Source organism: Salvelinus namaycush, chromosome 3 (assembly GCF_016432855.1).
Source record: "Salvelinus namaycush isolate Seneca chromosome 3, SaNama_1.0, whole genome shotgun sequence".
In the NCBI taxonomy this organism is placed as follows: domain Eukaryota; kingdom Metazoa; phylum Chordata; class Actinopteri; order Salmoniformes; family Salmonidae; genus Salvelinus; species Salvelinus namaycush.
The window spans coordinates 54,875,048-54,889,519 of NC_052309.1; the positions used below are offsets into that span (position 1 = coordinate 54,875,048).

General features: G+C 43.4%; 1 protein-coding gene across 1 annotated transcript; it reads left to right on the forward strand.

Annotated features, from left to right (window-relative positions):
* Window positions 1-2,620: 2,620 nt before the first annotated feature.
* LOC120032670 (heat shock protein beta-1-like) lies at window positions 2,621-8,432 on the forward strand. The gene is made up of 3 exons (XM_038978871.1): window positions 2,621-3,172; window positions 6,408-6,471; window positions 7,413-8,432. The coding sequence occupies exons 1-3, from the start codon at window positions 2,710-2,712 to the stop codon at window positions 7,630-7,632; spliced, it is 747 nt and encodes a 248-aa protein (XP_038834799.1). The 5' UTR covers window positions 2,621-2,709; the 3' UTR covers window positions 7,633-8,432.
* Window positions 8,433-14,472: the final 6,040 nt, after the last annotated feature.

Consider the following 14,472-nt stretch of genomic DNA (forward strand, 5'->3'; position numbering starts at 1 on the left):
GATGAACTGTCAAGTTAGTGGTAGTGCTGATTCAGCAAAGACGAACACCTGGCTGTGCGGTACAGTATGCCAACAAATAGTATGGTAACATGTAGACCCATAGTGATGTAAAGACTGCCAGGCTCACACAAGTCTGAGGTCCACCCAAGCAGTAGCTCCAACTTTACACAGTAAATCACGGCGACATTTAAGAGTTAAACATTTAAGAGTTAAATTGACTATACAGGAGTTATTTTAACTCAACAGAGTGATACGCTCCCCGGAGTTAGTGTTGCTAACTGGAGTTGATTGGGACTGAGTACTTTTAACTCCAATAAGAGTAACCAGAGACAGGGAGTTAAATCTATGGCGTATCCACATATGTGAGGGGCCTCATTGTCAAAGAATTCCCATCATGCTCTGTTGTAGGTTGATTTTTAGAATTGTTTGTAACAAATGTGTCTCAACTAAACTAATCTTTAAGTGGTTGGATTTATTGCAACAGTTACTGTGATGGTTGTTCCAGTTTACATGACATACACTCTTAGAAAAAGGGTTCCAAAAGGGTTTTTCGGCTGTCCCCATAGGAGAACCATTTTTGGTTCCAGGTAGAACCCTTTTTCGTTCCAGGTAGAACTCTATTGGGTTCCATGTAGAACCCTCTGTGGAAAGGGTTTTACATGGAACCCCAAAGGGTTCTACCTGGAAACAAAAAGAGTCTAAAGATCTACCGCTTCAAAGGGTTCTCCCATGGGGACAGCCGAAGAACCGTTTTAGGGTCTAGATAGCACCTTTTTTTCTAAGAGTGTAGGTAGTCTCAAGCAACAGTATTGTCCTCCCTGCTCTGACATGCAGTCTGAATGTAAGTTGTGGTTGATGTAAAATGGCTGGACAACCTCCCTCTAATTGGATTCCAATAGACATTGGATGTCACATGGCAAGCCACCATAATGTGACACATTAAGAAATATGCAAATGAAACTTAAACACCATTATACCTCAAATGGGACCATATTAACCCCCAAATTAGTGCTGCATTAGACTCCATAGGAGTTGAATTAGCTCTTGCGATTTTACTGTGAGAGTAAACAAACTGTGAGAGTAAACACTGATCAACACTACAGGGAGTTTAAAAAGAAAAAGTTATTTTCAATTAATACTTTACAGAGTGAAACGCAATGATGCAGAGTTAAATATCAAGACTAAATTGAGAGAATACAACTCAGAAAAAAATGACTCTGTTGCCAGAGTACATTTTACTCTTTTTAGACTGGGACTAAAATGTTATCTGTGGCATAATTCTATTTTCTTCAGTCAGACTTAGATTTACTCTCTCATTTTTACTGTGAACTCTATTACACACTGGGACACGAAATGTGGCGCTGCATCTCTGATGTAACCTGTACAGGAACAGTATTGATACCATGGACTAAATAGACATTAGTCCTAACATTCATCCACATTTTCTGAAATCAATATAATGTAGGCTGAGCACTGAAAGGTGCATGCCAAAACCAAGTCCTTGTTCAAGATTGGTAAAAAAAAGAATTATTGGAGCCAAAATACCACAGGGCATAGAGACAGCAGTGGAACAGATCTGAAACGAAACAGGGTGTCCATGAGATTAGTGGGATGCCATTCTGTAGGTGACTTTACTATCAGAAATAGATATAGGATCTATATCAGTATCAACCCCTGTCTAACTAAGCTCTGGTTCCATGCCTCTATATCAGGAGTAACTCATATCACACCAAATACCTCCATGTTTGTGTGCATTCTCTGTGTGGGTTTGTGGGTGTGTACTTTATGCAAGCATGCTTGAGTGTGGGTGTGTGTTGTCAGTGGTGTCTGTGTTGTGTTTTGCTTGTCCGAGCTCCTAGGATTACAGTGCGCATTCTAATAGCACGTATGTGGCTGGTTGGCTTGTCACATAATGTCCTGTCCTCTACCAGCCTGTGTGTTAGAAACAGCATACGTATGTCTCCCCTCTATGCAGGGGGGCTCTAGTTCTGCTGAGCAGGGCTGTCTGCTTTACAACAGACTCTCAGATTCCTCTAGCCCTGTGTCATGGCTAGGATGGGCTCAGAGGGGGATTACAATTGGGAGGAAGGGCGGAGGAGGGGGTGAAATGGAGTGCTGGGCAGTTGTTAGTGGGGTAAAGGGGAGGGCCTTTGCACTGGCATGGCACACCCCGTCATTGTCCCCAGGCTTTGGGAGTCGCAGATAGCATATGAACACGTCATATGCCATGACAATTTTAGGGGGAATAAGAGGATATTAGCTTTAAAACTGCTAAATGTTCTCTCAGCCTCATGGCAAAATGTGTAGAATAGCAGGAAATGACCTCTAAAACAGCAACATTTTCTCTCTAAGCCTCATGGCAAGTATGTAAAATAGCATGAGATTAACTATAAAATCCCAGCGAAACTGCTCTACGCCACTGCCTTGGACTTGGATTCCATTCTAGTGCTATGTCTGCCACGAATAGGCCTAGTTCATTCTATAAATATCTGTCCAGGGAGGGGGGAGGCAGATGGGGTGAGAAGGCAGTGTCAGTGACAGTGTTGACTAGAAGTGGGCGGTGGCTGTGTGTATAAAAGCCCTCTGCCGAGGAGCAGACGTTACTTTCGGTGGAAGTTTGAGAGAGAGACACCAACCAAAGGCATCTATAGCCAGCCAGCTTCACAGCTCTACTACTGCAACAGTACTATTCCTCTTCTTCCAGCAAACATGACAGAGAGACGCATCCCCTTCAGCCTGCTCCGCACCCCTAGCTGGGACCCCTACAGGGACTGGTACCAGGGCAACCGACTCTTCGACCAGTCCTTCGGTATGCCTGCCCACGCAGAGGGGTTACCCTCCTTCTCCAGCACCCACTGGCCCGGATACATGCGCCCCGCCCTCAGCCACGACCTGTCCTCTGCCGGCTTCATGCCCTCTATGATGCCCCACCAGCAGAGTGCAATGATGCCCTTAGTCCCAATGATGCCCCAAGCCCCAATGATGGTCCAGGCCCCCATGATGGCCCAGGCTGGGGCAGCATCGTACGCCCGCGCCCTATCCCGCCAGCTCAGCACTGGCGTGTCTGAGATCAAGCAGACCCAGGAGGCCTGGAAGGTCACTCTGGACGTCAACCACTTCTCCCCTGAAGAGTTGGTGGTCAAGACCAAGGATGGCGTGGTAGAGATCACTGGTAATAAACTCATATCTCTATCTAGCTTTGGCTCTGTCTCTGGCGCTGTTTCTGTCTGTATCTTTCTCTCTCCATAGCTGTGTTTACACAGGCAGCACAATTCAATTTTTTTTCTCACTAATTGGTTGTTTGACCAATATGATCATCGCTGAAAAAGAACTGATGAGAAAATATCTGATGTGAATGGTCAAACGATCAGAATTAGGCTGCTTCTGTCTCACTGGCTCTGTCTCTGTCTGTCTCTTTCTTTCTGTGTGTGTCTCTGGCTCTCCCTTTCTCTGTATCTGTCTCTTTCTCTCCCTGTGTCTATGTGTCTGTCTCAGTAGACAAAATCAGTAGAACTTTGTAGCTACCACTGTACATTAAATTGACTTCATAATATGCAGAATTTGTTTATGTGGATCAAAACATTTTATTTTATTAGAATGAATACAGCATCTGTGTCTAGCGGAGCTGGTTTCAATGTTTTATTTAACCTTTATTTAACCAGGTTAGTCTCATTGAGATAAAAATCTATTTTTCAAGAGAGACCTGGACCTAATGAGTTTTAGTGGGTATATGTTACACATGCATTTAACGATGAATGAGGCACATGAGATGTCTCACTTACTAAATACTACTAAGCACACTATAGTGCTTCACTTGTAAGTGAGTTGTTGCTGTGACATGGAGGACAGTGAGAGTAACACTTGTTGTTTTATGTGAAAGGCTTAGCCCAAAGTCACATCACCTAACATCACAATATATTACACAGCCATGGTCTCTGTAGACCAGAGGGCTGGAAGGAGGGGAAGATGGACAGAGGGAGAGAGGGGAACAGAGCCCATAGATTCCTGAGACATTATTCACATTACAACAACAGAAATATGTATTGTACTGTACACTAGTGGAAGTAGACCATTACAACAACATCAAGTGGGTTTAACGTTATGTCCAAACCCATTTTATTGTGTTATATATGCTAGTTTTGAGTAGACTATTACAACAATAACATTGTTTTATAGTGGGGACTTGGGCAGTATGTCCAAACTGTAAACTAGACTTACAATAAGTCTCCTAGTGGTTAAGAGTGTTGGGCCAGTAATTGAAAGGTTGCTGGTTTGAATCTCTGAGCCGACTAGGTAAAAAATCTGTGCCCTTGAGCAAGGTACTTAACCATAGTTGCTCCCGTAAGTCGCCCTGGATAAGAGTGTCTGCTAAATGAATCAAATGTAATAAGGACCCTGTATTTTATGTTGAAGTATAACATACCCTGTTAGGGTTAGGGTGTACAAACTATAGATTGGACTTAAAATAACACTTTTTCATCTTGGCATTGAATATCTTCCCTTACTTACTTGTTGATTAGTCTGGAACAGAAAGTACTTTCAAGGACCTGTATTAATAATGTCGGAGAATAGTTAATGATATCATCAAATCCATGAGAGAACCCAGACCCTCTCTGGTACCATATCCACTCAAAGAGACAGAGACAGAGACAGAGACAGTCAGAGACAGAGACAGAGGGAGAGGGAGAGGGAGAGAGGGGAAATTTATCCATGACTCACTCTCGCTGTGTCTCTGATCTGCTACTTTAAATGGGCTGCTGGTCCAGTTCCAGAGCGTATTCTTGTTCTCTCCTCCTCTAGCGGCAGACGGCTATGATCAACAAAGCTCTGACACTGGGAATGAACACTGCATCCTTGTATAGTTCCTTATAACACTTGCACGCTTCTCATGTTCCTATCAAAGCTGAGAAACTGGTGTGGCTGTTTATCAGTGTTTGATAAATGCCTGGTTAAAGGCCCTTTCACAGCGTTGTAGTCCTGCAGGAAAGGGGACTGGTCCCTGTGGCAAACTCCTATTATCAGATCAGCTGTTGTCATAACATAATCATAACAAAAAGATATGCTGTCAGTATTTCAAGCCTGTCATGTGTATTTGTAGGAACCTGGTGAGAGACATAGAGATATAAACCAGTTGGCACATACACTCAGTGGACAGTTTATTCGGGTCAAGAAAATGGATCGCTCCTACTGACAATGAGTCACTTGGCTGTGGCTTGCTATATAAAGCAAGCAGACAGGCATCAAGGCATTCAGTTACTGTTCATTGAACGTTAGAATGGGCAAAATGAGTGACATAATAGACTTTCAATGTGGTATGATTGTCGGTGCCAGGCACGCTGGAAAATGGTCGCCCTCCTGGGCTTTTCACGCACGTCAGTGTCTAGGGTTTACCGAGAATGGTACAACAAACCAAAAACATACAGTCAGCGGCAGTCCTGTGGGCGAAAACAGCTCATTGATGAGAGAGGTCAAAGGAGAATGGCAAGAATTGTGCAAGGAACGCACAATTCAATCCTTGTCACGGATGCAGCAGCAGAACCCACACCGGGTGGATTCCACACCGGGTTCCACTCCTATCAGCTAAAAACAAGAAGAAGCAGCTCCAGTGGGCACGCGATCACCAACACTGGACAATTGAGGAGTGGAAAAACATTGCCTGGTCCAACGGATCCCGGTTCCTGTTGGGTCATGCAGAGTCAGGATGGCAGAGTCAGGATTTGACTTAAGCAGCATGAGTCCATGGACCCATCCTGCCTGGTGTTAACGGTACAGGCTTGTGGTGGTTGTGTACTGGTGTGGGGAATGTTCTTCTGTCATACGTTATGTCCATTGATACCAACTGAGCCTCGATTGAAAAACACAGCGTATCTGAACATTATTGCTGACCAAACCCAATAGAGCATCTTTGGGATGAGATGGAATGGGATTTTGAATGTACCGCCGTCCAATCTGTAGCGACTGCGTGATTCCATCGTGTCAGCATGGACCAACATCCCTGTGGAATGTTTCCGACACCTTGTAGAATCCATGCCTCGAAGAATGCAAGGTGTTCTGGATGCAAAGGGGTGTCTGACCCGATACTAGATGGTGTGCCTAATAAATTGGCTACTGAGTGTACATCACACAGGTAACATGCTAGGGAACGTGTCAAAGGGGACATGCATTTACAGTACAGACACCAGGCAGGGGGACAGGGACAGGGACATGACATCTATTCTCAGCCCCTTGTCCAACAGAAAATAAGGTTTTCCTAAAACAACGCTCCTTTGATAGTGATGAAGTATCAAGGAAGCTTGTGTTTTTGCACAAAATAACATTTATACACAGTGGTCATGGCACATGAAGTGACTGCAGTCTCCAGTGTGAGACAGGGCTAAGACTGACCCGTGTGTGTTTTGTGTCCACAGGCAAGCATGAGGAGAGGAAGGACGAGCATGGATTTGTGTCCAGATGCTTCACTAGGAAATACACGTAAGTAACACAACGAATAACCCATTGTTGCAAAACCCGTCATAGCAATTTTGTCACCATGCTGAAAAAGGCATCATAAAAATGTGTGTAGTGTCTCTGTCAATGACTGGCCAAAATAATGTCTCTCCCATTTGTTTCAATGTTGATTTCATCAACAACAAAAGTCTATTTTCACTGGAGGGTTGATTAAAGCTACTTCAAAGCTATTCCTAAATCTTCTGCTACAGAAATTGGTTGCTTATGCTACTTCATGGCAACTTTTGTCAGCTTTCCGTCATATGCTGCATGCTCCAGGATTAGTCCAGACTCCAGTGATACTGTTATCATGGGTCTGGTCCTGTGAGCCTCTTTTGGTTGATTGGTCAAGCCTGCAGAGGGTTGAGTGTAGCGGAAGGCTGAGCAAAGCAACACCGGCGGCGACTGACTGTTTGTATAGTACAGCCAGCCGTCCTCCCTCTGGGCTGAGCTCCATGGGTCTCTGTATCGCCATCCATGGGCCACTACATATACCATTACTCTGACAATCAATACTGCCCCACCGGCAGACTGGAAAGCTTATAATAAATGAAGGTTCTATCAAATTACATTTCAAGAAAATGAAGATGTCTCAGTAAAGTATTTTATAGGCAGCATCCAAATAGAAGCCTTCCTTACTTGCTTAGGCTCATACTTCCCCTGGAGCATAAGCCATCGATAACAGCTTTCCAGCGTATCTGGTCTTGTACAGTAACCTGACTGTGCTGTTATCTCTCCTCCCTGCTCCAGACTGCCCCCTAGTGCTGAAGCTGAATTTATACACCAGTGATTCTGAAAATAAAGTTGATATCAAATTACATTAAAGATACGGTATATTGCGAGATAAAAGCACTGTCTGCCTCAGTAAAGTATTTTTGTACTGTACAGTAGCCTGACTGTGATGTTTCCTTTCCTCCCTGGTCCAGACTGCCCCCTATGGCTGACGCTGAGAAGGTGACGTCCACCTTGTCTCCTGAGGGAGTGCTGACCGTGGAGACTCCTCTGAACAGGCAGGCCATCAAGGCTGCAGAGATCTCCATCCCAGTCACCATGGGCAGCAGCAAGACCAAGCCCTACGACATGACGATGAGGAAGGGAAGTGGCAATGGGCACCATCATGATGAGCATCATGAAGAAGAGGAGTGAAACTCCAAACATAAACACACACACTCACACTCACACACACATAGTAGACACAGATGAAATGGTTAGACAGAAAGAGAGAAGGTAGGCAAAACTGTGCTAATTCCACACCTATTGTATAGTTACAGTAGGCTCTGGAAATGCATATATAACGTTATACGTTTCACGTGTGCTCACACTAACACCACTTGCATGCTCTATCCCACACTGCAGTAATTACTATCTGCATTTGAGTCAAGCAACAACAACAAAAAACAGTTACACACACACACACATACACACACACTCTCCTCATTCCTATTATGCGCTTGCTAGGAACTGAAAACGATTAGATCTGCAAACAGTGACTGCAGCCCTGCTGTTACATCATCATTCTGTGCTTGCTGCCTCTCTCTCTCTCTCTCTCTCTCTCTCTCTCTCTCTCTCTCTCTCTCTCTCTCTCTCTCTCTCTCTCTCTCTTTCTGCTTACAGACATTAACACAGCCAAGAAGAGCCAGGACACCAGTGATACTGTAGCCTAGTCCCAGATCATTTTGTTGACAATGACCATAGGAGTTGGAAAGACTGTACAAACTGATCTGGACCAGGCTAGTGATACACACAGAACACCAAAGAACCAATGGGCCAGCACATGGGCCTCTGACTATTACACTCATAGAAATTCTATTCATTCTTTTTCTATGATTTCACCATCCTCTGACTGTTACTGGCCAATCACTGTTGTTAAAATATGGTCTAAAATACTGGTTTGTACTGTAGTTGCATTTGGAAAGCTGTACCCACGTATAACGGTGAATAAAGAAAAATCCTAATAGCTTGGGCCTCCTTTATCTGTTATCTCTTCTATTTAGGTAAGATGCGATCTGAGTGATGTAGCACAATTATTAACATGTTGTTTTGAATAATATGATATCAATTATGTCATGTTTTTGTTGTGGCGGTGGCATCAGTAGCATCTGACAATCTACCATGTGTTAGTCTGAAGATAAATGCTGTAGAGAGAACGAGAGAAAGGAGCGATAGATATCAGGTAGATAGATGGCCAGACCGGAGATTGAGCAACACTGCGGTAAATCACATCCCAATACACATGATGGGGTGTGATGATCACTGACTGTGTCACACTTTGTCACACACCTGTTTCCATGGTTGCAGGTACAGTAGAGGACTCACACAAAGTGTTGATCAGACCACTGTGGAGAAACACAGGACTGGCATTAGAAAAGGAAATTGTGAGAGGAAGTGTTAAAATCCCTACCGCCACTGTTCCTACATGGTTATACCATGCCTTAGTACATATACACACACATATACACACACCCACACAGTCACTGTCCCCTCCAGCAGCATGCTATTACCTAATGCCATCTACTGAAGTTCCTGTGGTAGTAGGCTACATGTATAGCTCCAAATGTAAGTCTATGCTGTAGATTTGCCATTCTGACATTTTCCCTAAGAGGCTGAATTAACTTACTACTACAGTTGTTTGGTTTTCTCCAACCTTCATCCCAGTTGGAAAGGTCTGTCTGAGTTGGCGGTGTAGTAGAAAGAGGCTAGTTGTTGTTTATTTCCAACTTTCATTCTCTTCCACTTGAAACCCAGGAGGTGTACTAATGCACACTAATGCACTATAAATAGCTCTCCTCGATTGCTATTTATAGAGTAATAGGACTGCTTTTTATTCTCTGCGCTTCCGGGCAACTTCTCTGACTACACTAGGAAGAAATCTGATGAGCACCAGGATTTTTTTTCTTTCACTATCGAGTGAAAAGTTGTTGACCCTGACCACACGCCAGGGTTGGGCGGTATCCAGATGTTCATACCATCCTACCATTTCTGTACCATACCGGGGTATACAGTATTAACGGAAGTGCACACAAATGACTCTATTTCGAAAAAAAACGAAACAATTTAGACATCAGGGATTTTGCAATGAGTAGGTCCGGAGACATGTTGGACAAAACCCAATGAGTCGATGATGGCTCCGAAAGCCTTTTGGAGTGGGTCTATGGACTTTTCCATGTGAATATTAAAGTCGCCAAAAATTTGAATGTTGTCTGCCATGACTACAAGGTCCGATAGGAATTCAGGGAACTCAGTGAGGAGCGCTGTATACGGCCCAGGAGGCCTGTAAACAGTAGCTATAAAAAGTGATTGAGTAGGCTGCATAGATTTCATGACTAGAAGCTCAAAAGATGAAAATGCAGTCACTTTTGTTTTGGTAAATTGAAATGTGCTGTCGTAAATGTTAGCAACACCTCTGCCTTTGTGGCATGCGCAGGGGATATGGTCACTAGTGTAACCAGGAGGAGAGGCCTCATTTAAGACAGTAAATTCAACAGGCTTAAGCCATGTTTCAGTCAGGCCAATCACATCAAGATTATGATCAGTGATTAGTTTATTGACTATGACTGCCTTGGAAGTGAGGGATCTAACATTAAGTAGCCCCATTTTGAGATGTGAGATATCACAATCTCTTCAAAAATGACAGGAATGGAGGAGGTCTTTATTCCAGTGAGATTGCTAAAGCGAACACCGCCATGTTTTGTTTGCTCAACCTAGATCGAGGCACAGACACGATCTCAATGGAGATAGCTGAGCTGACTACACTGACTGTGCTAGAGGTTATAATTAACTAAGCAGTGGCGTAGCATGCAACACCGCAGCCCTGAGGTGAGGGTCAACCATGTTATGGTCAACCATGTTAATTTATTAGGCACTTAATAGGCACTTACTATAGTCATTCTATAGTAATTTTAACCTCTTGAGATGAGAAAACATGTTTTTTAGGAAGTTGAAGCTCTTTATGATCATGTTAAAATTAGGCAAAATCAAACGTTTTTGGGGACCAAGTTATACTTCTGAAAAGGCACTGAATTGGTTGAATGACTCATTACAGTATTTACTGCAGAGGGAGCTTTGTGGAAGTTCTATTTCAAAGTCACTGATAGGGCAAGACACTGAACTTCAGTCTTCTGCTTTTTTCTCGTATATGACTTACCATTCCCATTCCATTTTAATGTCTTGTTAAATTAGCAATCTCTATCTCATCTATCCTATCCAGCTGCAGCCACCCAGCCAACCCTAAGCCAGAGGTATTCAGGGCTCGATCTCCATCTCTCAGCCCTGTGTGTGAGTGTGTGGGGGGGGGGGGGGGGGCACAATTAGCAATCGGCCCTCTTATTGGCTGCTTCATCCCCCGGATCCCTCTCCATCCTCCCCGATCCTCCCTCCATTCTCCCTCTATCCTGGCAATTGGCAATTGAGCCTTTTTGGACTGCACTACACCGCACCACCACCAATCGCCTATAACTACATTTAACAGGCAACATAAAGCCACAGCACCTGTTCACTGTAACATATAACTGTCAGGTAGAGGAAAGGCGAAGACAACCAGCGTCCACAGATGATGCCCCTTTCACACCCAATAAACAAATAAGTTCCTCCCTGAACTCACTCACCGCATAGGACAACATCACCCTGAGAAAATTGATTTCAGAATGTTTGTGAGAGGCTGCACCATCAGCAGTACTCTGTGACCAAAAGTGAACACTCACTCCCAAGATCAGATGGATACACTCCAGCAGAGATGTCTGAGAACACAGGGTCACAGAAGCCAGTCGGGACGCACAGCAGCCTGCAAGACATGAGGACAGGAGACACCTTCCTTATCTGGGAACAAACCAAGAATCCTCTTACCATATTAGTTTGTGACATGATGATGTATGGGGTCTTTTTCTGCTTGGAGGGCTGAATCCCTGTTGGAAATGCAATCGCATCAATCCTGTGTCTCAGACAGTAACAGGCAAAGGTAACCCATGATGACACTGACTGTGCCATGTGCCCCGTTGTTAAAATGTTTTGAACGTGTAAAAGTATGGTTAGGCCAATGCGTTTAAAATGGTCTGATGGCTTTGTAAGATATATGCCATGTGTGTGTGAGAGAGATATATGAGAGAGAGAGAAAGACACACACACACACATACACACACATATCATATAATGCACTACTGTATCTGTATTAGTCATTCTCCCTCTTGCTGTGTATAATATAATGCATACCAGCATGCGTGTCCTCATCTCTACCCCTCACTCCATCCCTTACTATATACGTTTATGCCCCCTCCTCTGTTTGTGCCGCTGTGAGGAGAGAAAAATGAGTAAGCAATCCTGCTCTCTGTGATGAGGGCACTTCTTCACAGAATAGTGTGAAGTGTAGGATAATGAGTAAAGGAGCAAATGAGAATGGGAGCAAAGGAAGGAACAGCTGCATCAACCAATCCCTGCAGTTTATTATGGGCATCAACCAATCACTTCAGCAGGTTGTGGGCATAAACCCATCACATCAGCTCGTTGTGGGCATCAACCAATCATGTCATTTGTCTAAGAGACCCCTTTAGATAGGCTTCTAGTGTATAGGAGGGTTGTATTTAAATCAATGGTAAATCCATCAGACAAATGCCCTAAGTGTTGTGTGTAGGATAGGACTTTTAACGGACAGAAAGACATCCCAGCTCAGCTATGCTGTCTCTGAGTAGCACTTGGATGGAGGCCTTTGTGTCGAGCAGAAGTTATGTCATGAATGAACATCAAATCCTATTGAGAAAGTGGCTGTGGAGGAGGGACATGAGGATGAGCCTTTTGTTATGTAATTATCATCTGCAGACTTTGTACTTTCAGATTTTTTAAATATTTTTTTTATATTATACTTTAAAAAAATATATATATCATTCTGTGCATTTCCAAGCACAGAATGATAGATTATTTGTTTCAACTGTATCTTTCTGTTTCAACAGATAACCATTTCAGCTCCTGCAACAACTAGACATAAAGAGCACACTTCCTCCCAAATTCCAAATGAGCTTCAACACATCTAGCTTTTATCTCCAGCAAAATGGGGATGAGAGAAGTGTATGTGTCTGGTACAGTAGCCCTATAATGAGGAGGGCTGCTGCTGAGAGTGGGGGATGCGTATTCTAGCCTTAGCAACAGCAACTGGATTGGTGAGTGCTGATGCTCTAGCCCGGCTACCATTGGCTAAAGCTTTTACTGGAGAACAGTGCATGATAATACATCTTCTGAAAGAACTTCTTTGAAAAGAAACGGCTTAGTAGCAGAGCCAAGTGAGGATGCATGTGTCATTTCATGCTTCACCCTTTCTCACATGAGTAGTCTTTTTCCCCCCAATGGTAGGTAATGAATTTGATTGTCATCATATGAGAAGATATGATGGATATTTACAGTCATTTGCATCTGATACATTTTCAGTCAGTAAAGTGTAGCAATTTCAAAAACAACTGGGTATGTGCACTGATAGATACACGTTTTATCTGGCAAATATGAAAGCTCGGTGCCATTGTAATTTACTGGTAGCCTATGTGATGGGCCCCTTGTTTTCTGTCCATCTGCTGTTCTGGAATAGCCCTGCTCTACCGGAATCGTCTAGTGTTTCATCAAGGGCTTTTCTCCTTCCCCGTCTTCGATTGACTGTGGAGGAACTGAGCCTGTTACCAAAATCAATAACTACTATGGGGAATGAACACAATCTGCTTACAGATGGCCTATTGACTCCATTTTACTCAGCCAGATAGATTGTGCTTTTGACTTTGGAAAGGGGGTAGGGGTGGGGTTGGATGGGGGCTAGGCCCGGTTCAGTTCCTGAGGTAACGTTTCTCCCCTTCAGCATGAGGTGCTCTTCTCTTTCTGTCATCCAGAGCTAACGTAAGACTTAATTTCACCTAAGTATCAAGTCCAGCCTATACTATAACATATACTGAGGCGAAGCCTGGCTCGTGTGTGTGTGTGTGTGTGTGTGTGTGTGTGTGTGTGTGTGTGTGTGTGTGTGTGTGTGTGTGTGTGTGTGTGTGTGTGTGTGTGTGTGTGTGTGTGTGTGTGTGTGTGTGTGTGTGTGTGTGTGTGTGTGTGTGTGTGTGTGCGCATATGCCCATCAACCTTGCGTTGAAAGAAATTGTATTCAGATGTACTTTCTATGAACCAACAGTTTTATTGATACATACCAGTGTTGCATTTGTTGGAAGAGAAAACATTGGGTTTCAGTCATATGAGGCATCTTAACCTTCAGCCAGGTCAGGGGCGATCATAATATTAAGGTACAGAAGAGTCATACTTTTGGAATAAGATTTTAAAATCACATTCATATCTAAATGAATGTGAATTCATATTTAAATTCATGTCACATTCACATCTAATACTGTTTGCCGATTGCATTATAAATGTATTCATCAATTGTGATGGGAAACCTGCAGTATCTGCCATAGTTCTTTCTATCAAGATTTATTTGTTTATCTATGTTCATCCGTAATGTCCCCGTGACAAAATAGGTGTATATGGAGAATAGGCAAAAAATAGAAATAAGCAAACAAACAAATAAATACAATTACACTTCACTGTCTTAGCAGGGCAGACAACCATAATCATCACTGTGTTTCCAGGTCAGCTGAACAGGTCACAGTTTGATGATGTCACACTGAGGACAACCAGCGGTTTGGCTTTCAGGATGTGACATAGGCAGATGTTACATTAAACCGACCTTGTGTGGTTGGATAAGCGAGTAACCAGCTTTCAAACTTCAGTTGAGAACTGTTGGTGCCAGATGCTAGATTAGATGCAGCATTAGTTAAGAGGCCCTCAACAATCTGAGAGATAGCATTGGGTGGCACTGGAGGAAGCCAGGACCAAATGCTGCTTTTCAACATGACAGTACACTACAACACAATCTTAGTTAAGTTACTGCAGATTTTCCCCAGCAGAGCAACTCAGTGGCTTGCTGTTTCTTATCCAAAATGTATGTTATAATTTGTTAACACCAAACTATAAAAATAT